The 24,783-nt window shown below is 44.2% G+C and overlaps 1 protein-coding gene across 1 annotated transcript in view; it reads left to right on the top strand.

Moving 5' to 3' along the window:
- Positions 1-4,483: 4,483 nt before the first annotated feature.
- The window catches only part of LOC124551267 (1,5-anhydro-D-fructose reductase-like), a 40,452-nt gene continuing 20,152 nt past the window's right edge, over positions 4,484-24,783 (top strand). Inside the window, exons 1-3 of the mRNA XM_047126266.1 lie at positions 4,484-4,601; positions 9,120-9,287; positions 18,694-18,894. Coding sequence (XP_046982222.1) covers positions 4,527-4,601; positions 9,120-9,287; positions 18,694-18,894 — 444 coding nt within the window. The 5' untranslated portion in view covers positions 4,484-4,526. The remainder of the gene's footprint in view (positions 4,602-9,119; positions 9,288-18,693; positions 18,895-24,783) is intronic.

A 24,783-nucleotide genomic window follows, 5' to 3' on the forward strand; every position in this document is an offset into this window, starting at 1 on the left:
GTTTGACTCAATGCCCAGGCGTATCAAGGCCGTTATTATGGCCAGAGTTGGTTGTTCTTGGTACTGATTTCTCAGATACTCGTGGCCCAGGTAAATGAACGAGACGTGCCAGCTTAGAATCGAATATACCTAGTGTGCAATGTATTACGGAAATGCCTGCCATTTAATGTCTACAAACTGGAGCTGGTTCAAAAAATTGTTCAAATGTCTCTGAGGACTATGGGACTTAACATCTGAGGTCATCAGTCCCCTATAACTTAGAACTACTTAAACCTAACTAACCTAAGGACATCACACACATCCATGCCCGAGGCAGGATTCGAACCTGCGACCGTAATGGTCGCGTGGTTCCAGACTGTAGCGCCTAGAAGCGCTCGGCCACCCTGGCCGGCACACATATTTGAATATTTTTTGTTTCTTTATGGACGACGTGACCCACAAACCACTCTGAGGGATTTACGCCGAATCACGGTTGAAGAGTGGGACACTCTGGACCAACAGTACCTTGAACCTGTGAATAGTATGCCACGACGAATACAGGCATGCATCAATGCAAGAGGACGTGCTACTGGATATTAGAGGTAGCGGTGTGTACAGCTATCTGGACCACCACCACTGAAGGTCTCGCTGTATGGTGGTACCACATGGAATGTGTGGTTTTCATGAGCAGGAAAAAGGGCGAACTTGATTGTTACGTTGCTCTCTATCCTAATTTTCTGTACAGGTTCCGGAACTCTCGGAATCGAGGTGATGCATAACTTTTTTTGATGTGTGTATTTTTCGTGTGGTCCCACATCCACAATCGCTATGTACACAATCTGAGACAATGCAGTATGGCGCAGAGAAGACGCCTACCAATCTCTCTGCAGTGGAGAACCGTAAGAAGAATGGATCCAGGACAGTCGCAAACTTATGTGGCCCTGTGACTTACTTTGAATCGTTATGTTGTTTCTCGGATGTGGCAACAGTTTGTAGAAACCGAAACTGCATCGCAAAGACCAGGGCAGGACCGACCACGTGTCACATCAGAAAGAGAGGACCGTTATTGGGCTGTAAGGACACGACGCCACTGCCACGGCAGGCAACTGACCTCGCAGCCTGGACCTGTTGTGTCGAGGCAGACGGCGTGCAGAAGGCTTCGGCAGAGTGGCCTGCGTTGTCGGAGACCTGCTGCTCGTCCACCTCTGACGCGGCTTCACAGAGGGGAACGTCTAGAGTGGCGTCGTCAAGATGCCACATGGACGACCGAACAGTGGGCGAATATTCTACTCACAGATGTGTCCCGATCCAGTCTGGAGAGTGAAAAGCCTCTGGATTGAACGTGGAACACGATTTCGCGACCCAGATATCGTGGAAAGAAACCGATATCGAGGAGGATCCCTAATGGTGTGGTCAGGGATTATACTGACCACTCGAACAGCTCTTCATGAAATTGTACGGGTCAATCGACATGGTTTAACTGCAGTCAGGTGGCGTGACGAGGTCCTGAGACCTCATTGGTCGATATTTTCTTGGAAATGGAAGATAATGCATGCATGGCGTGGCCTGCTCGCTCTTCCGATTTGAATCCCACAGGGCATGTCGTGGAAGCAGCGGAGACGGGTTGCCTCACGTCAGCATCCACCAACCACTCCCAAGGACTTTCGAGTAGCTCTGCTGGAAAAATGGGCATTACTGCCTCAACATGAGATTGCAGACATCGCTCACTTCATGTCCCGTCGGTGTCAGGCCTGTGTTGCTGCCAGAGATGGTCACACCCCATACTGAGCACATTAACCAGTTCTCGGAATGTGTGTGCAAATTCGTTAAGTTGAAAAAAAATTACGAACATTTTTGTCTATCGTTATGGATGTTGCAGTTGTTTACGTTCTGTATTCTTTACATTGTTTCTTATTTACTTTCACCTGTTTCTGTGGCAAAATGAACTCAATCTTGTAAAATTTCCATTTATTGCTTTAATTTTGGATACCAATGTACCGGGTGATCAAAAAGTCAGTATAAATTTGAAAACTTAATAAACCACGGAATAATGTAGATAGAGAGATAAAAATTGACACAGGTCCTTGGAATGACATGGGGTTTTATTAGAACAAAAACAAACAAAGTTCACAAAATGTCCGACAGACGGCGCTGGATACAAAACGTCAGTGAGCGCGCATGGCAATCGTGTATAAAAGGAGGTGTAATGAGAGAGAGAATCAGATGCGCCAGCAGTCGCAGCATGTTGACGTTACCTGAAAAGGCGCTTTTAGTGAAGCTGTATTATCAGAATGGGGAATGTGCTAGTTCAGCGTTACGATCCCATCGCCATAGGAAGCGAATTCGAACGGGTAATGGTCCGTTGACAAATGCAGCTGTGGCGAGAATGATTTCGAAGTTCGAAGCCACGGGTTGTTTAGACGATAGACCCCCGTAGTGACCGACCGAGCACAAGGTGTAATGCTGCTGAGACAGTTCAGGAAGAAATGGAGACTATAGCGGGTTCGTCTATGCACGGGGAAGTCAGCGCTCGTGCAGTCGCACGTCGCACCGGCATTCCATACACTACTGTTTGGTTCGCACTTAGGCGTACCCTCCGATGCTGTTGTTGTTGTTGTTGTTGTGGTCTTGAGTCCTGAGACTATCATGAACTGTTATCTGGCGATTTAGTGAAGCGGAGGGCATTTGCGGTGTGGGCGTTTCAAAAGATGGCGGAAGATGACGATTGGTTGAGTAACGTGTTGTGGACCGACGAAGCTCATTCCACGCTCCGAGGTTCTGTCAACGCCCACAACTGCAGAATTTGGGCTACCGAAAATCCTAGAACTGTCGTGGAAAGTTCATTGCACGACGAGAAAGTCACGGTATAGGTTGGATTTACCACATCTACCGTTATCGGGCCCTTTTTGTTCGAAGAAATGCGTGATTCTGGTTTTGTAACTGCTACCGCGACGGGTGAGAGGTACGCCGATATGTTACAGAATCGCATCATCCCCAGCCTGGATGATAAACACCAGCTGGAACGTACGATGTTTATGCAGGATGGCGCTCCACCCTATATTGCGCGCGTCGTTTGGTGATGATCGTGTGCTCAGCCGCCACTTTCGTCATGCTTGGCCTCCGAGGTCCCCAGACCGCATTCCGTGCGATTATTGCCTTTGGGGTTACCTGAAGTCGCAAGTGTATCGTGATCGACCGACATCTCTAGGGATGCTGAAAGACAACATCCGACGCCAGTGCCTCACCATAGCTCCGGACATGCTTTACAGTGCTGTTCACAACATTATTCCTTTACTACAGCTATTGTTGAAGAATGATGGTGGACATATTGAGCATTTCCTGTAAAGAACATCATCTTTGCTTTGTCTTACTTTGTTATGCTAATTATTGCTATTCTGATAAGATGAAGCGCCATCTGTCGGACATTTTTTGAACTTTTGTACTTTTTTGGTTCTAATAAAACCCATGTATTTCCAAGCATGTGTGCCAATTTGTACCTCTCTATCTACATTATTCCGTGATTTATTTAGTTTTAAAATTTATACTGAGTTTTTGATCACCCGGTATTTTATAAACACCCTTTATTGTCAAAAGTAATCGCTTTTTAAGACTCCCTTGTATAGGTCTGACATTGTATTGTATTGTATGGAATTGCGGACCTAGAAACGACGGAGAGGCTTCGTCCCCGCCGTAGCCCTCAGTGGTTCACAACCACACAACAGGCTAAGGCAGTCGACTCACCCCCCCCCCCCCCCCCCTACCCGCGAACGTCTGACACCAGACGAGTGTAACCCCAAATGTTTGCGAGGAAGAGTAATTATGGTGTACGCGTACTTGGAGACAGTGTTTGGGCTGTAATCGCTGACATAGTGTAACTGAGGCGGAATAAGGGGAACCATCCCACATTCGCCGAGGCAGATGGAAAACCGCCTTAAAAACCATCCACAGGCTGGCCGGCACACCGGACCTCGACACTAAATCCGCCGCACGGATTCGTGCCGGGGACCTGGCGCTCCTTCCCGCCCGCAAAGCCGTGCGTTAGACCTCACGGCTAACCGGGCGGGCTAGGTCGGACATTATTTTTACGTATGAACATTTCTATCTGTTGAGCAAAGCAAGGTGTTGCATACCATGCAAAAATCTGTTGCATACCGATGCGTCCAGTTGTGCATGTTAGGCATCGTACAAAATTTGTTGCATGATGTTGCGTCCAATTATGCATGTTAGTATCATACGTAGCATTACGTTCAATTGTGCAATTGCCAAAGGTCACATGTCAACGTCGTGCTCCTCTTCAGATTCTTCCGCGACACCTTTGGTATCCTAATTATGTCACTCGCGTTTTTGCTTCGCATTTATCTAATCTTCCTTGTTCGTATATTGTTCTGATGACACACACATCACTCGAGATAAGGAAATTGCTAATATCAGATTGCTATTTCAAGTGCTACGACTGGTATAAATACTCGGATCTTCGCGAGTGCAACACAGTCGACAGCTGCCTTCTGTCTATTTCTGATCCGTCAGCACCTCAGGAACTGAGCGAGATGGCCGGCAAACTGCAGCACATCACTTTCCACAACGGCCAGAAGATGCCCATTGTGGGTCTGGGCACTTGGCAGGTGTGTTACGTTTTATTACGGTATGTATAGTGTGTATGTCACAGCTGCAAAGCCGGCCGCGGTCGTCTCGCGGTTAAGGCGCTCAGTCCGGAACCGCGGGACTGCTACGGTCGCAGATTCGAAACCTGCCTCGGGCATGGATGTGTGTGATATCCTTAGGTTAGTTAGGTTTAAGTAGTTCTGTTCTAGGGGACTGATGACCACAGTAGTTAAGTCCCATAGTGCTCAGAGCCATTTTGAACAGCTGCAAAATACTAACGCGAATTCTTTACAGACGAATGGAAAAACTGATAGAAGCCGACCTCGGGGAAGATCAGTTTGGATTCCGTAAAAATGTTGGAACAGGCGAGGCAATACTGACCCTACGGCTTATCTTAGAAGAAAGATTAAGGAAAGGCAAACCTACGTTCCTAGCATTTGTAGACTTAGACAAAGCTTTTGACAATGTTGATTGGAATATTCTCTTTCAAAGTCTGAAGGTGGCAGGAGTAAAATACAGGGAGCGAAAGGCTATTTACAATTTGTACAAATAGCAGATGGCAGTTATAAGAGTCGATAGGCACGAAAGGAAAGTAGTGGTTGGGAAGGGAGTGAGACAGGGTTATAGACTATCTCCAATGTTATTCAATCTGTATATTGAGCAAGCAGTAAAGGAAACAAAAGAAAAGTTCGAAATAGGTATTAAAATCCATGGAGAAGAAATAAAAACTTTGAGGTTCGCCGATGACATTGTAATTCTGTCAGAGACAGCAAAGGACTTGGAAGAGTAGTTGAACGGAATGGACAGCGGCTTGAAAGGGAGGAATAAGATGAACATCAAAAAAAGCAAAACGAGGACAATGGAATGTAGTCGAATTAAGTCGAGTGATGCTGAGGGAATTAGATTAGGAAATGAGACACTTAAAGTAGTAAAGGAGTTTTGCTATTTGGGGAGCAAAATTACTGATGATGGTCGAAGTAGAGAGGATATAAAATGCTGACTGGCAATGGCAAGGAAAACGTTTCTGAAGAAGAAAAATTTGTTAACATCGAGTATAGATTTAAGTATCAGGAAGTCGTTTCTGAAAGTATTTGTGTGGAGTGTAGCCATTTATGGAAGTGAAACATGGACGATAAATAGTTTAGACAAGAAGAGAATAGAAGCTTTTGAAATGCGGTGCTACAGAAGAATGCTGAAGATTAGATGGGTAGATCACATAACTAATGAGGAGGTATTGAATAGAATTGGGGAGAAGAGGAGTTTGTGGCACAACTTGACGAGAAGAGGGGATCGGTTGGTAGGACATGTTCTGAGACATCGAGGGATCACCAATTTAGTATTGGAGGGCAGCGTGGAGGGTAAAAATCGAAGAGGGAGACTAAGAGATGAATACACTAAGCAGATTCAGAAGGATGTAGGCTGCAGTAGGTACTGGGAGATGAAGAAGCTTGCACAAGATAGAGTAGCATGGAGAGCTGCATCAAACCAGTCTCAGGACTGAATACCACAACAACAACAACAGTGTGTATGTCTCTATTTGTTCCTCTGTCAGAGCCTGTTGACCACGGGCGCCATTTTGTTCAAATATGTGTGAATTCCTAAGGGAGCAAACTGCTGAGGTCATCGGTCCCTAGACTTACACACTACTTACACTAACTTATTCTAAGAACAACAAATACACGCATGCCCAAGGGAGGTATCGAATCTCCGGCGGAAGAGCCCGCGCAATCCGTGACATGGCGCCTCAAACCATATTGCCATTCATAAGCAGACCACCTAGCAGTTTCATTTTTTATGTTTATGGTACGTGAAGTTCAGAACTAAATTATCAATCTCCCAAATCAGTTCGATGCAACTCTCAAAAAATTCAAGAGAAAATCGACTTTGAAGTGTTCCGAGGAATTTAATTCACTAAATTCAAATGTACCAAAGGAATACGAGATTACAAACGTCTAAAAATGGGGTTGACGGGAAGTGCCAAACTGCTAAGCAGGAATGGCTAGAGGACAAATTTAATGATTTAGAAGCAATTTCAGTAGGAGGAAGATAGATACGGCCTACAGAAAAATTAAAGATGGCTTTGGGAAAAAGGGAAACAGCTGTATGACCATCGAGAGCTCAGATGGTAAACCAGTTGTAAGCAAAGAAGGGAAAGCTGATAGGATCAAACGGTTCAAATGGCTCTGAGCACTATGGGACTTAACATCTGAGGTCATCAGTACCCTAGAACTTAGAACTACTTAAACCTAACTAAGGACAGCACACACATCCATGCCCGAGGCAGGATTCGAACCTGCGACCGTAGCAGTCGCGCGGTTCCGGACTGAAGCGCCTAGAACCGCTCGGCCACCGCGGCCGGCCGCTGATAGGTGGAAGGAGTATACAGGGTGTAAATTTTAAGTTGACAAACCAGAATAACTCGAAAAATAAGCTTCACACAAAAATTTGTAAAATCCAAAGTAGATTATTTTCGAGGGGGACAGCTGCTGGTGCTAAAATTAGCCCGCCACCCCAGCCCCCTGTAGGTGGGGTGGGAGGCAGCTTTAAAATTTGGCGCTGTAATTCAAGAAAATCCGTGTTCTCATTTTTGCTTGGAAAATTGGTTTGTCTACCCAAAGTCTGACTGACACACAGTGTTGAACGGTGTGTTTTCCGAAACCAAATTTCGAATTATAGATGACTGTATTTTCTGACTGATGGCAATTCGATAAAATTTAAAAGAGGTAGCAAAAAAGAAAACCCTCACAGGCATAAATATAAAATATACGGAAGCAAATCAATAAAGTAAATGGATTTTTAATGAAAATTGTATTGGGATTAAAACATTGTAAATAACATCTTTTTCATATATGATCTCCCGCGACCTCTATGCACTTAGTCCATTTCTTGACAGGTTACCTGATTTCGCACTGGAAGGAGTTTTGCCACATACGCGCAGCTTACTCGTGCCGCATGTAGGAGTGTTGGAACTTAAATAGTGGCAACTATTTATTCACAACAGATACAGAGCAGCTACATGTTTGCACCTGTTCCTGTCCTTCAAAGTAGTCACCAGCGTTGTGTAGAAGCGATGTGGAAGGCGTAGTATACCGTTAGCAGAGCCTGTTCTGTTGATGGAGCGAATGGAGCGGTCTAAAGTATGGTGATCCTCGTGTACGACTGTGATGGTGTTATCCTAACGCATTACGTTCCTCCACGGCAGATCGTCAATGCACAGTATTACTGTTCGTTTTTGGAGCATCACCTGCGACCAGCTTTCCGAAAGAAACGGCGACACTTTCTGCCGAACCCACCCATCATTTCGCACGACAATGCGCGGGCGCATACAGCGCAATCTGTGGCTGCTCTGTTCGGTCGATGGGACTGGGAAGTACTGTACCATCCACCATACCCCCCGGGCTTAAGTCCTTGTGACTGATTTGATTCCGAAGCTGAAGGTACCACTTCTTCGCATTCGCTTCAGAACTGTTCCAGAGATTCGACAGGCAGTAGACCGCTCCATTCGACCCATCAACAGAACAGGCTCTGCAAACGGTATACTACGCCTTCCACAACGCAGGCAACAGGTTTTACTACTTTGAAGGACAGTAACAGGTGCACACATCCAGAATGAGATTTCCACTCTGCAGCGGAGTGTGCGCTGTTATGAAACTTCCTGGCAGATTAAAACTGTGTGCCGGACCGAGACTCGAACTCGGGACCTTTGCCTTTCACGGGCAAGTGCTCTACCATCTGAGGTACCCAAGCACGACTCACGCCCCGTCCTCACAGCTTTACTTCTGCCAGTATCTCGTCTCCTACCTTCCGAACTTTACAGAAGCTCTCCTGCGAATCTTTCAGAACCAGCACTCCTGAAAGAAAGGATATTGCGGAGACATGGCTTAGCTACAGCCTAGTGGATGTTCCCAGAATGAGATTTTCACTCTGCATCGGAGTGTGCGCTGAAATGAAACTTCCTGGCAGATTAAAACTATGTGCCGGACCGAGACTCGAACTCGGGACCTTTGCCTTTTGCGGGCAAGTGCTCCACCCTCTGAGCTACCCAAGCACGACTCACGCCCCGTCCTGACAGCTTCTCTTCTGCCAGGAAGTTTCATATCAGCGCACACTCCGTTGCAGAGTAGAAATCTCATTCTGGAAACATCCACCAGGCTGTGGCTAAGCCATGTCTCCGCAATATCCTTTCTTTCAGGAGTGCTGGTTCTGAAAGGTTCGCAGGAGAGCTTCTGTAAAGTTTGGATGGTAGGAGACGAGGTACTGGCAGAAGTGAAGCTCTGAGGACGGGGCGTGAGTCGTACTTGGGTAGCTTAGATGGTAGAGCACTTGCCCGCGAGAGGCAAAGTTCCCGAGTTCGAGTCTCGGTCCGGCACACAGTTTTAATCTGCCAGGAAGTTTCAGGTGCAAACATATAACTCTTTTTTATCGGTTGTGAATAAATAGTTGCCACTATTTAAGTTCCAACCCTCGTATGATTTTAAGCTGACCCGTTCCACATCATAGAGAGAGATCGAAAGCAACCAACCGTTGGAAATTTTCAGTCGTCGGAAGGAGAGGTGGGCAAAGCTCTGGACGTGGCGCTGGAGGCGGGCTACAGACACATCGACACCGCCTTCCTGTACCGCAACGAGAGGGAGATCGGGGCCACGCTCAAGAAGTGGTTCAGCTCCGGGAAGCTCAAGAGGGAAGACGTGTTCGTCGTCACCAAGGTAAGAAGTCCTGCGCTGCAGGCAACACTGCCAATTTCCCTTCGACCGTGTGCTTCACGATTCCTGTTGCAGACTCCTGTAGGTTGTAGAGGGGACATCATGGATAAAGCATTTATTTCTAATTTCTGCTACCAGTCACTTTTTTTATTTTATGTTTAATCTAACATAATACAACGCGTTTCGAATATGTTCTGTTCATCTTCAGGCGTTTATACATGCATACAGAGAAATGTTACTTAAATAATCGTAAACTAGATTAATCTAGAACTCTTTGTCCATTGTTTGTTACTGACATATAAAAGCCTTTCACACTATTTTCGTAACACATAACTGATGCAAATCTATCTGCAATTTATACAGGGTGTGATATCATATACAGTCAACCACAAAGAAGAAAACCAGAGAAGACATCACTGATTTCGATTTCTAGCCCCCCCACCCCACCCAAATACCACACCAGACGCTACAGGAACGAACAATTGACAAAGAGTTCTAGATTAATCTAGTTTAAGACTGTTTATTTTTAAGTAACATTTCTCGGTATTTATGTATAAACGCCTGAAGCTGAACAGAACATGTTCGAAACGCCTTGTATTATGCTAGATTAAACATAAAATAAAAAAGTGACTGAACATAGCCATTATGGCCGAGAATAATGATGGATAAAGTTTTGATAGGAAAGTACTGTGCGGAAATGTAAGTTTGTATGTAAAATAAGTTGCAATATCGGATCACTCTCTAGTCTCTAGCTTGACGGTACACAATAAACTCCTACCTGTGAGATCTAGAGGAGTTCATTGTAGCGATCAGGACTGTTGATTCTTTTATAAAATGGTTCAAATGGCTTTGAGCACTATGGGACTTAACATCTGAGGTCATCAGGCCCCTAGAACTTAGAACTACTTAAACTTAACTAACCCAAGGACATCACACACATCCATGCCCGAGGCAGGATTCGAACCTGAGACCGTGGCGCCTATAACCGCTCGGCCACTCCGGCCGGCCTTTATGTTGGTACATAGACTGTCACTCAGTGAAGTGTGTCAGTAGCTCGTGATCTTACGGTTAGCATCAGCCTCGATCATCAGGTCCCGCGTTCGATTCCTGGCCGGGTCGAATTTTCTTTGCTATGGACAGGGTGATGTTGTCCATCATCAAACGGGAAAGTTGCCGTAGTACCGTCAAATAATAACGCTTGCACCAAGCAGCCAAACATCCCGAACAGGATGCCGGTATTACTAAACACGAAAATAACTCTCTCGGTTACATTTTCAATACTAAACCGCTGAATCGTTTTCGATGAAATTTGGTATGGGGACAGCTTGAACTCTGAGGAAGAAATAGGCTACTTTTAAAAGAAAAAGAAATTACCTAAGAGGGAGAAATAAGCAACGGAACTTTCTTTTTACATCACTGAGTATACGCCACGTAAAACATTGTTATGCTCTCACCGATCCATACGCAACACTCGATCCATGCTGTGCGTGACGTGTCGTCGTGCGTTCAGAGAGATGTGGGGTTGGTTGGGGGGGGGGGGGGGAGGGGGGTACACATGACGAGCTGTGCTTACCTGAACAAGCAGACACGTGAGGATAGCTGACGTTATCACACATACAGCAGCTTACATCCTCGCCATTGCTCACCTTGATAAAACTATCACAAGTAAGCGCAGGCACAGTTAACAGATTGTACGTAGTGTAGCGAGCAGGAGAGAGAGGTTGAAAGAAAAGAAACCAGTGTGGCCATCCGATTTGTCCATACAGTAACAATTGGCTCCTTCGTTTTCTCAATACAGTATGGCTACGCTCTTACCACACATACACCAACAGCAAAGGTGAGAAACTCGTGGACAGTCATAGAAATATTCCAGTTTGCCGCTGGAAGTTCCTTTGTACATGCGTGCGTCAGCTGTAGAATGGAATGACAACAATGAAAATTTGTACCTGGCCGGGACTCGAATCCGAATTTCCCGCTTATCGCTTGGTTGACAATATAGGGAACTCTGAGTCAGGCCGTGAGTTGTGCACCGATACCCAAATGGTAAGGCGACTGTTCTCGGTAAGAGGGATATTCGGGTTCGAGTTCCAGACCAGCACAAATTTTCATTGTCGTCATTCTGTCCTCCATACGATGGTTGTCCATATTGGCAATTGAGAATACGTTTAATGTGAATACGGAAGTGTCTAACATGAAGCTGAGAGCTGGCAGTTTTTACTATGTACAAATGAAATTGGGGAAGTGCAAGCAGGCTAAATCAGAAAAGGATGAGAGAGATTCGTGTAGAAATTGAGAAAGAAATCGCTGTCAGAAAAAATTAGGAGGCTTGCAGGAAGATTAATCGGAACCATTACACTGTAAGTCGATTTGAACCTGTTTACTTCGTCTGCCTCCACAGTTTCTCCCCACAGCTCCCTCCATTACAGAATTAACTTAGTTCTGCCTCGGAATGCGTTCTCTCCACCCAGCCCTTCTTTTAGTCAAATCGCATCATTTAAAAGCAGTAACTCTTCATTAATTAGTGGAGGCTAGTTCATACTCAGGCAACGATGGCGTATGAAGGGATAGGACACATCATGGTGTGAATGATAGCAGATGAGAATAATCCCCATGGGTGGCCGACTACGGTAGTTTTAGAACGCTACAGGCAATCGTCTGGATAGTTGGTAGATGAGTTTCACACGTTAGGTAGGACAGTCGTAAATGGTTTGATTTAAGTCATGGACGCAGATGCTGATGGTAGTTCCCCCTATAATTATTGCCTAGGTTATGGGAGGAGTAGACTGGTTAAAATGGAGTTGGATGGATCGTTTCGAAGCGTGAACTACAGAGCTGAGAACAGAAGGCATTGAGAACGCTTCACAGTTATAGACAATGAAGCAAATTAATGTGCCGAGAGTAGAAATAAAGCTCACCTGAGCAATATGAAGGAACTGGATCGCACAGTTTTATGTCTAAAAAATCTAGCATAATTATCGTTTTCAATATTTTGGTAATGTAATCAACCACAATTTAGAGTTTTGTAAGACACTTAGGGGCCCATTCGTCCGATTATAAAGAATCGCTCGACGAAAGATCCGTTTCCAAAGATTGGAAAGTTGGACAGGTCACACTAATATTCAAGAAAGCATTAGGAGTAATCCATTAAATTACAGGCCAATATCATTAACGTCGATATGCAGCATGATTTTGGAACATATATTGTGTTCGAATATTATGAATTACCTCGAAGAGAAAGGTCTATTGACACACAGTCAACATGGATTTAGAAAACATCGTTCTTGTGAAACACAATTAGTTCTGTACTCGCACGAAGTGTTGAGTGCTATTGACAAGGGATTTTAAATTGATTCCGTATTTCTGGATTTCCGCAAGGCATTTGACACTGTACTACACAAGCGGCTTGTGCTGAAGTTGCGTGCTTATGGAATATCGTCTCAGTTATGTAACTGGATTCGTGATATCCTGTCAGAGAGGTCACAGTTCGTAGTAGCTGACGGGAAGTCATCGAGTAGAACAGAAGTGATTTCTGGCGTTCCCCAAGGTAGTGTTTATGGGTCCTTTCGCTGTTCCTTATCTATATAAACGATTTGGGAGACAATCCGAGCAGCTGCCGTAGGTTGTTTGCAGATGACGCTGTCGTTTAACGACTAGTAAAGTCATCAGAAGATCAAAACAAATTGCAAAAATATTTAGAAAAGATGGTTCGAAAATTGGCAATTGACCCTAAATAACAAAAAGTTTGAGGTCATCCACATGGGTGCTAAAAGGAATCCGTTAAACTTCGGTTACACGATAAATCAGTCAAATGCAAAGACCGTAAATTCAACTAAATACCTAGGTATTACAATTACGAACAACTTAAATTTGAAGGTTCAAATAGTTCAAATGGCTCTGAGCACTATAGGACTTAACATCTATGGTCATCAGTCCCCTAGAACTTAGAACTACTTAAACCTAACTAACCTAAGGACATCACACACATCCATGCCCGAGGCAGGATTCGAACCTGCGACCGTAGCAGTCGCGCGGCTCCGGACTGACCGCCTAGAACCGCTAGACCACCGCGGCCGGCAAATTTGAAGGAACACATAGAAAATGTTGTGGGAAATGCTAAGGAGAGACTGCGTTTTATTGGCAGGATACTTAGAAAATGTAACAGACCTACTAAGGAGGCTGCATACACTACGCTTGTCCGTTCTCTTATAGAGTACTGCTGCGCGGTGTGGGATCAAAATGGTTCAAATGGGTCTGAGCACTATGCGACTTAACTTCTGAGGTCATCAGTCCCCTAGAACTTAGACCTACTTAAACCTATGGACATCACACACATCCATGCCCGAGGCAGGATTCGAACCTGCGACCGTAGCGGTCGCGCGGTTCCCGACGGTAGCGCCTAGAAACGCTGGGCCACCGAGGCCGGCTAGGTGTGGGATCACCAGATAGGATAGGCGCGGTACATCTAAAAAGTTCAAAGAAGGGCAGCGTGTTTTGTATTATCGCGAAATAGGAGAGTGTGTGTTACTGAAATGATACAGGACTTGGGATGGACATCATTAAAAGAAAGGCGTTTTTCGCTGCGGAAGAATCTTCTCACGAAATTCCAATCACCAACTTTGTCCTCCGAATGCGAAAATATTTTCTTGACGCCGACCTACATAGGGAGAAACTATCAGCATGATAAAATAAGGGAAATCAGAGCCCATATTTTCTTTCCGGGTGCTGTACGATATTGGAATAATAGAGAATTATGGAGTTGGTTCGATGAACCCTCTGGCAGGCACTTAAATGTGATTTGCAGAGTGTGCACGTAGGTGCAGATGTAGATCACTTCACTGCTGTAGTTGAGAAGATACAAAATTATTAGAAGGAAAGAAACCATGAAATTTTTTATTTTGAATTTAAAAAAAGAAAATATGTTTTTTTAAACATATTTCTCTAAGACTCAGAAATTTGTCAGCCGAGAAATATAAAACGACAAAAGAAGTCTTGTGGTTGATTATATTTCGAGAAAATGGACAGTCATGATTACATTACTTTTTTAACGTAATGTTCTTTCTTTAAATTGTATGGGATTATTCACAAGTATCTCCGAGGTTTCAGAAGACGACTGGGAGAAATCTATAAGCCATATATAATACATACATCAGTGGATAGTGCCTCTCTCCAGGTTTGTAATTCAGTTTACAGGTACTCAGCACATAGGTGTACCGTTTGTGATGGGCCAGTTACCAATAGGACAGTAAAAACTATTGCCACACACGTTGCAGCACGCCATGGTCGATATCAGCGACCGCCTAAATTATTATTCCATGCAGATCTTCCAGCTTAAATGTCAACACACGATCTTTGACATAATCCAGTAAAAGGGAATCAGATGGAATGAAGTCAGGTGACCATGGGAACCACTGAAGCAGAGGGGAATTATATAAGAGGGGCCACGTCCAGTCCATGGCTGAGGCAATTCGACATTGAGGTAATCACGTCTGAAACAATGTATGATGTCCCATAAACTTAAGCAGAGGACGTGGCACAAAAGACGTTAACTTTAGGTGAATCACGAATGTGTCCCGCAATCTCGTGTGGTTTTTACGTGGCCCGGACACGCATTTTATGACAGATCACCTTCCCAGGCACATGAAACATAGCTTCGTCTCAAAAACCAACTTCTGTGAAACACCGTTGTCCTCCAGCAGCTGTTGCGAAGTCATGGCAAAAGAGAACGAAGCTCAATTTCCCGAGTTGTCAGTGCATGCGGCAACTGCAGCCGGTACGGCTCTCCACGCATATGTATGCGGAGAATATGCCAGATAGCTGACTGTGGTACATGCCACACGTTTGCTCGCGGGTGTCGATGATTTCTTCTGACTCCTGACGAACTGTTTCCGCCCGCGCTCCACCTTCCCAACTTGTGGTCACAGCTGGCCTCTTATTTTTATTTTTATTTTTTTCGCACCATGTAAGGAGCCAGTACCACGGAATGTGTTATACCAACCATAGATTTTCCGTTGGTGCCTTAACCTGACATTTGGTACGAAATCGTCACTGAACCGTCACGACTGGCACATTTCGTAAATCGTGAACACAAGACGCATATATTGCTGCACTATGCGCCGTGTTCTGACATCCCTCATCTACCGTGGAGCGCTCTGCAGCTCCGCCAGTGCATATAAAAGCCCCCGTAAACGATGAAACAATATGTCAAATCTTACTATTGTTGCCAAAGATTTGACAGTGTACTATTCTGTTTTACGTGTTTGTCAACACAGAGGGTGTGTGACAGGAATTTTGATTGCCAGAAATTTCACAAGATGGCGGACGTTGTTTGTGTTTTGGTTACGCCAAATCCATTATCTTTAATGAAAAGTAGCTTTATTACAATAAATCTCACTACACCACGAATTTCCACAACTATGGAAACTACGATCAAGAATAAAAACAAAATAGCACCGGCGGTTTCAAAGCTGTAGAGGTATTGCATCTTTCCCTGACATATATTACGCAGGAAAATCAGTATTCCACTACGCACAACATACGAGCAGGAGTGCAAAAAATAAAATATATCGAAGTTCTCAAGTTCTTCCACATACATGTACATGTCCCCAGGTTGAAATATTTTAATGAACTATCATTAGAGGATCAAGTAGCAGAGAATAAATTTTGGTGTTCTTTTGTCTTCTTTTTCAATGTGAGGGTGAGTGTAACATTTTCCTTAACAGGTTTTCATGTGTACATTTCTCTCATTTTAAACCGTCTCTGGACCAGACGACTTGTTTCCTACTTCTTCTTCTCCTTCTTTTTCTTCTTCTTTAAACACAGAGTCAGAGTCAATGTTAGAAATGCTTTACATGCATTTGTAGCCAATCCCACTAGTGTCAAAACGCAGCATACGTGAACAGCATCTGATTCAAAAGTGAGGTTAAATTGACAATCTTTGTTGGTATGTGTAAGGGCTTGTTTGACAGATCCCTGGCTAGATGAGAACCAGTTTGACAAATGCGTTTTATATTTAACGAAGAAATTCACCAAACAGCATTGCAAATTGAGAAGCTTTTTTTTATTATTTTCGCTACAAGTTTCGGCAATTCAATATGCCATCTTCAGGCGCCATATGTACACTACTCAAAAATTATCGATGCTAGCAAGCTGCGTCTATCTGTTTCTTGATGTCGTGAATTCTCAAGTGCTTCCTTCGAATACTTACTGCAACTGTCTTCGAGGAAAGCACTTGAGAATTCACCACGTACAGAAACATATGGCCCCAGTATGCCAATACCGATAATTTTTGAGAGGTACATATGGGGCATGAAGACAGCATATTGAATTTCCGAAACTGGTAGCGAAAGTAAAATAACTTGTCAATTTGCACGGTTGTTTGGCGAATTTCGTTGTTAAATATTTGACCAGCCGCTGTCACACGCCAACAATAGATCAACGGAGAAATAAGTCCGACTGTTTACGAGCGCCTTTACGAGTCGAAACTAGGAGAGATGGTCTATCCACTGATATGTGTCATTTTCCTTTATGTCTTCTAGTTCTCGGGTAGTCGTCTTCCGAAACCCCGAAAGTGATTATGAATAACCCTGTACTCCTCGCCATGGAAGTCCAGCATGCTCACGCGCCTCTACAACCATATACCGAAATGGTTCCTTTTAAAGGGTGCGGCCGATTTCCTTCCTCATTCGTGAAGCACTCCGAGCTTTTGCTCCGACTCTGGTGACCTTGATGTCGACAGGACGTTAAAGCCTAATCTTTCTTCCCTCGTTTCATCTACGAACGTAACTGTTCCATTGTAGAAAGTACGAAGGCCTGCCAAATGATTTAAGTGACTATGGTGACATTTACCTTTTTTACCTAGATAAAGAGTATCTTTATCCTCAAATTTTTAATATTTTCGTTATTACGAGGGTGAGTTAAATGAAAACCTTAAATATTTTTTTAAATATTATTTATTGTGCAGAAGTGGTACAAAGCTGTGTCACTTTTCAACATAATCTCCCCCACGCTCAATGCAAGTCCTCCAGCGCTTACAAAGTGCATAAATTCATTTAGAAAAAAATTCTTTTGGCATCCCGCGCAACCACTCATGCACCGCGTGGCGTACCTCTTCATCAGAACGGAACTTGTTTCCTCCCATTGCGTCTTTGAGTGGTCCAAACATATGGAAATCACTTGGGGCAAGGTCTGGTGAGTATGGTGGATGAGGAAGACACTCAAAATGCAGGTCTGTGATTGTTGCAACTGTTGTACGGGCAGTGTGGGGCCTTGCATTGTCATGTTGCGAAAGGACACCTGCTGACAGCATTCCACGTCGCTTTGATTTGATTGCAGGCTGCAGATGATTTTTTAGGAGATCTGTGTGTGATGCACTGGTGACAGTGGTCCCTCTAGGCATGTAATGCTACTAAATGACACCTTTTTCATCCCAAAAGAGAGTCAACATAACCTTCCCTGCTGATGGTTCTGTTCGAAACTTCTTTGGTTTTGGTGATGAGGAATGGCGGCATTGCTTGCTCGCTCTCTTCGTTTCAGTTTGGTGTAAGTGAACCCAGGTTTCGTCCCCAGTAACAATCCTTGCAAGGAAGCCATCACTTTCTCGTTCAAGGAGCCGAGTAAGTTCTTCACAAGCATCAACACGTCGTTCTCTCATTTCAGGAGTCAGCTGCCGTGGCACCCATCTTGCAGACACTTTGTGAAACTGGAGCACATCTTGCGCAATGTGGTGTGCTGACCCATGACTAATCTGTAAACATGCTGCAATGTCATTCAGTGTCACTCGGCGGTTTTCCTTCTCTATGGCTTCAACTGCTGCAATGTTCTGTGGAGTCACAACTCGTTGTGCCTGACCTGGACGAGGAGCATCTTCCACTGAAGTCACACCATTTGCGAACTTCCTACTCCATTCGTAGACTTGGTGCTGCGACAAACATGCATCACCGTACTGAACCTTCATTCGTCGATGTATTTCAATAGGTTTCACACCTTCACTGCGCAAAAGCCGAATAACAGAACGCTGTTCTTCGCTGGTGCAAGTCGCAAATGGGGCGGCCATCTTTATACTGATACTGCGACGGTATGTGTGCAGCTGCACTATGCTGCCAGCTACAGGCCATACTGCACGCTTACCAACTTACGGGTTAAAGGCGCGAAATTTCGATTTGTTATTACAAATTTAAGGTTTTCATTTGACTGACTCTCGTAAATAGCCATTTTGTATTTTTACTTTCTCTGGATTTTTATTCTCACTACAGTCGACCCCGATTAGCTATCATAAACCCACTAAAGGCGATCAATACATTGGTGAATGACGGAGTGTACAATGATGGAGGTGTTTTCATCGACATATCACTGTTTTAACTAGCCCAGTTTAGCAAGTGAGAGGACAAGATAGCTTGATTTTCATTTCCAGCTTCCATTCATGGGCATGCGGCAGTCCGGGGTGGAGAAGTACCTCAAGAAGTCTCTGTCCGCCCTGCAGCTGGACTACGTGGACCTCTACCTGATCCACAACCCCGTGGGCTTCCAGGACGTCGACGACGGCGGCTTCCCCAAGGACGAGGACGGCAACGTGCTCCTCGACGTGACCACCGACCACGTCGCCATATGGAAGGTACGAGCCGTGTAGCTCCTGCGCGTTGCACGGGCTGGCATCGCACATATTGCCGTCCGCGAAGTGTACAGCGTGCAGGAAAACAACCTGGTAATAAGAGTGACAGCAGGATAGGCTATCGATGAATCGCACAAAATTTCCGCTATATCCGCAGGTCGGAAATTCAGCACAGTGTAACCACAGCCAAGAGACGACGACCGACCAGCGACGAGTCCACAGAAATGTGTGCACGTCAACTAACTCGCCGCAGCAGATACCTGTTATGCTAAATTAATTAAATAGACGACAGAGGGATAGAGAAACAATTAAAATCGCTCAAAAGAGGAAAGGCCGCTGGACCTGATGGGATACCAGTTCGATTTTACACAGAGTACGCGAAGGAACTTGCCCCCCTTCTTGCAGCGGTGTACCGTAGCTCTCTAGAAGAACGTAGCGTTCCAAAGGATTGGAAGAGGGCAAAGGTCATCCCCGTTTTCAAGAAGGGACGTCGAACAGATGTGCAGAACTATAGACCTATATTTCTAACGTCGATCAGTTGTAGAATTTTGGAACACGTATTATGTTCGAGTATAATGACTTTTCTGGAGACTAGAAATCTACTCTGTAGGAATCAGCAGGGGTTTCGAAAAAGAAGATCGTGTGAAACCCAGCTCGCGCTATTCGTCCACGAGACTCAGAGGGCTATAGACACGGGTTCACAGGTAGATGCCGTGTTTCTTTGACTTCCGCAAGGCGTTCGATACAGATCCCCACAGTCGTTTAATGAACAATGTAAGAGCATATGGACTATCAGACCAATTGTGTGAGTGGATTGAAGAGTTCCTAGATAACAGAACGCAGCATGTCATTCTCAATGGAGAGAAGTCTTCCGAAGTAAGAGTGATTTCAGGTGTGCCGCAGGGGAGTGTCGTAGGACCGTTGCTATTCACAATATACATAAATGACCTTGTGGATGACATCGTAAGTTCACTGAGGCTTTTTGCGGATGATGCTGTGGCATATCCAGAGGTTGTAACAACGGAAAATTGTACTGAAATACAGGAGGATCTGCAGCGAACTGACGCATGGTGCAGGGAATGGCAATTGAATCTCAATGTAGACAAGTGTAATGTGCTGCGAATACATAGAAAGAAAGATCCCTTATCATTTAGTTACAATATAGCAGGTCAGCAACTGGAAGCAGTTAATTCCATAAATTATATGGGAGTACGCATTTAAAATGGAATGATCATATAAAGTTGATCGTCGGTAAAGCAGATGCCAGACTGAGATTCATTGGAAGAATCCTAAGGAAATGCAATCCGAAAACAAAGGAAGTAGGTTACAGTACGCTTGTTCGCCCACTGCTTGAATACTGCTCAGCAGTGTGGGGTCCGTACCAGATAGGGTTGATAGAAGAGATAGAGAAGATCCAGCGGAGAGCAGCGCGCTTCGTTACAGGATCATTTAGTAATCGCGAAAGCGTTACGGAGATGATACATAAACTCCAGTGGAAGACTCTGCAGGAGAGACGCTCAGTAGCTCGGTACGGGCGTTTGTTGAAGTTTCGAGAACATACCTTCACCGAGGAGTCAAGCAGTATATTGCTCCCTTCTACGTATATGTCGCGAAGAGACCATGAGGATAAAATCAGAGACATTAGAGCCCACACAGAGGCATACCGACAATCCTTCTTTCCACGAACAGTACGAGACTGGAATAGAAGGGAGAACCGATAGAGGTACTCAAGGTACCCTCCGCCACACACCGTCAGGTGACTTGCGGAGTATGGATGTAGATGTAGATGTAGCTGAAGATAGTGGTTCCAGTCTCATGTAGGTGTCCCTTAAATTCCTACCCGTGATAGCTTACATAGATGATAGAGGACGGTAGGAGAGCAAACAAGAAAACACTGCATGACAAGGTTCCCCAAACTGTCTTCTGCAGAACGCTGGTGTTCCGCGGAAAGTTTTGGATCACCTCGTTTCCGAGAGTTCCGGAACCTACACAGAAAATTCAAACAAAGATCAACATAAACATCATTTCCGCCCTTTTTATTGTTAATGAAAACCACACATTGCATGTGGTACCACCATACAGCGAGACCTTCAGAGGTGGTGGTCCAGATTGCTGTACGCACCGGTACCTCTAATACACAGTAATACGTCCTCTTGCATTGATGCATGCCTGTATACAGGGTGAGTCACCTAACGTTTCCGCTGGATATATTTCGTAAACCACATCAAATGCTGACGAACCGATTCCACAGACCGAACGTGAGGAGAGGGGCTAGTGTAATTGGTTAACACAAACCATAAAAAATGCACGAAAGTATGTTTTTAACACAAACCTAAGTTTTTTTAAATGGAACCTCGTTAGTTTTGTTAGCACATCTGAACATATAAACAAATACGTAATCAGTGCCGTTTGTTGCATTGTAAAATGTTGATTACATCCGGAGATATTATAACCTAATGTTGACGCTTGAGTACCACTCCTCCACTGTTCGATCGTGTGTATCGGAGAGCACCGAATTACGTAGGGATCCAAAGGGGACGGTGATGGACCTTAGGTACAGAAGAGACTGGAACAGCACATTGCGTCCACATGCTAACACCTTTTTATTGGTCTTTTTCACTGACGCACATGTGCATTACCATGAGGGGTGAGGTACACGTACACACGTGGTTTCCGTTTTCAATTACGGAGTGGAATAGAGTGTGTCCCGACATGTCAGGCCAATAGATGTTCAATGTGGTGGCCATCATTTGCTGCACACAATTGCAATCTCTGGCGTAACGATCGAACAGCGGAGGAGTGGTACTCAAGCGTCAACTTTAGGTTACAATATCTCCGGATGTAATCAACATTTTACAATGCAACAAACGGCACTGATTACGTATTTGTTTATATGTTCAGATGTGCTAACAAAACTAACGGGGTTCCATTTAAAAAAACGTAGGTTTGTGTTAAAAAACATACTTCCGTGTATTTTTTTTATGGTTTGTATTAACCAGTTACACTAGCCCCTCTCCTCACGTTCGGTCTGTGGAATCGATTCGTCAGTATTTGTAGTGGTTTACGAAATATATCCAGCGGTAATGTTAGGTGACTCACCCTGTATATATGCATACCATCCACAAGTTCATCAAGGCACTGTTGGTCCAGATTGTCCCACTCCACAACGGCGATTCGGCGTAGATCCCTCAGAGCGCTTGGTAGGTCACGTCGTCCATAAACAGCCTTTTCAATCTATCCCAGGCATGTTAGACAGGGTTCATATCTGGCCACTCTGGTGCAGCGATGTCGTTATCCTGAAGGAAATCATTCATAAGATGTGCACGATGGGGGCGCGAATTGCCGTCAATGAAGACAAATGCCTCGCCAATTTGCTGCCATTATCGGTCGGAGGATGGCATTCACGTATCGTACAGCCGTTGCGGAGTCTACCATGACCACCAGTGGCGTACGTCATCCCCAAATAATGTCACCGCAAAACATCAGGGAACGTCCACCTTGCTGCACTCGCTGGACAGAGTGTCTAAGGCGATCAGCCTGACCGGGTTGCCTCCAAACACGTCTCCGGCGGTTGTCTGGTTGAAGCCATATGCGACACTTATCGGTGACGGTTCAAAAATGGTTCAAATGGCTCTGAGCACTATGGGACTTAACTGCTGAGGTCATCATCCCCTAGAACTTAGAACTACTTAAACCTAACTAACCTAAGGACATCACACACAGCCATGCCCGAGGCAGGGTCCGAACCTGCGACCGTAGCGGTCGCGCGGCTCCAAATTGTAGCACCTAGAGCCGCTCTGCCACTCCGAGCGGCTCATCGGAGAAGAGAACGTGATGTCAATCCTGAGCGATTCAAACGGCATGTAGTTGGTCCCATCTGCGTCGAGCTGTATGGTGTCGTGGTTCCCAAGATGGACTTCGTTATGGACGTCTGGAGTGAAGTTGCGCATCATACAGCCTATTGCACACAGTTTCCGTCGTAACTCGACGTCCTGTGGGTGCACGAAAAGCATTATTCAACATGGTGGCGTTGCTGTCATGGTTCCTCCGAGTCATAATCCGTAGGTAGCTGTCATCCACTACATTAATAGTCCTTGAGCGTCCTGAGCGAGGCATGTCATCGACAGTTCCTGTCTCTCTGTATCTAAACAGTCCTCCAAAGTAGTACGTTCAGTCAATGATTTAACAATTGCAAATTTCAGGGAAAGCCTACAGCAGTTAGACTGGGATGAGGTGTACCGTGAACCTAATGCCAATTTAAAATATAATTTATTTCATGACATTTTTGTAAATGCATTTGAAAACTGCTTCCCCAAGAAAATAGTTAAATATACTCGTAAGAAACCTTGTAACAAACCATGGCTTACTAAGGGTATAAAAATATCTTGTAACTGGAAAAGGGAAATGTATCTGACAGCAAGAAAGAGTAGTGACCCAGAAACTATCAAAAATTATAAAAACTACTGTGTTATATTAAGAAAAGTTATTAAAAAATCCGGGAGTATGTGTATCATGTCTGAAATCAGCAACTCTGATAATAAAATTAAAACAATTTGGAATATTATTAAAAGAGAAACAGGTCAACCAAGAGCAGAGGAAGACAGTATTACCATCAAATTGAATGAAAACTTTACAAACAAAAAGTCAGAAGTTGAAAATATTTTTAATAATCATTTTCTAAATGTTGTGGATATAGTAGGATCCAGGTGTTCATTAGAAGATGCTAGGCTGTTAATGGAAGAGGCCATACCTATGCAATTTGATACAATTGAAATCTCACCCACTTCTCCCTCTGAAATTAGGAAAATAATAAACTTGCTTAAAAGCAAAAACTCACATGGAATTGATGGCATTTCCAGCAAAATACTAAAAGCTTGTTCTCAACAGATAAGTAAGATTCTCAGCCACCTGTGTAATAGCTCTCTGGAACAGGGCATTTTCCCTGATAGACTGAAATATGCTATTGTTATACCTTTGCATAAAAAGGGGGATAGATCTGATGTCAACAATTACCGTCCAATCTCCCTTCTAACAGCTTTATCCAAAATTTTTGAGAAAGTAATGTATTCAAGAGTAGCTTCACATATCTGTAAAGATGAAGTACTAACAAAATGTCAGTTTGGTTTCCAGAAAGGTTTTTCAACAGAAAATGCCATATATGCTTTCACCAGTCAAATTTTGAATGATCTGAATAACCGAACACCTCCCATTGGGATTTTTTGTGATCTCTCAAAGGCTTTTGATTGTGTAAATCATGAAATTCTGCTAGACAAGCTCAAGTATTGTGGCATGAGTGGGACAGTGCACAAATGGTTTAATTCGTACCTAACTGGAAGAGTGCAGAAAGTTGAAATAAGTAGCTCTCGTAACATGCAAAGATCAGCACATTCCTCAAACTGGGGAACTATCAAGAATGGGGTTCCACAAGGGTCAGTCTTGGGTCCTTTGTTGTTCTTATTATATATTAATGACTTGCCATTCTATATTCATGAAGAGGCAAAGTTAGTTCTCTTTGCTGATGATACAAGTATAGTAATCACACCTGAGAAACAAGAATTAACTGATGAAATTGTCAATACTGTCTTTCAGAAAATTACTAAGTGGTTCCTTGTAAGCGGACTCTCACTGAATTTTGATAAGACACAGTACATACAGTTCCGTACAGTGAATAGTATGACGCCATTAATAAATATAGACCTTAATCAGAAGCGTATAGCTAAGGTAGAATATTCCAAATTTTTAGGTATGTCCATTGATGAGAGATTAAATTGGAAGAAACACATTGATGATCTGCGCGAAACGTTTGAGTTCAGCTACTTATGCAATAAGGGTCATTGCAAATTTTGGTGATAAACATCTTAGTAAATTAGCTTACTACGCCTATTTTCACTC

This window comes from Schistocerca americana, chromosome 9 (genome assembly GCF_021461395.2).
Source record: "Schistocerca americana isolate TAMUIC-IGC-003095 chromosome 9, iqSchAmer2.1, whole genome shotgun sequence".
Taxonomy (NCBI): Eukaryota; Metazoa; Arthropoda; class Insecta; order Orthoptera; family Acrididae; genus Schistocerca; species Schistocerca americana.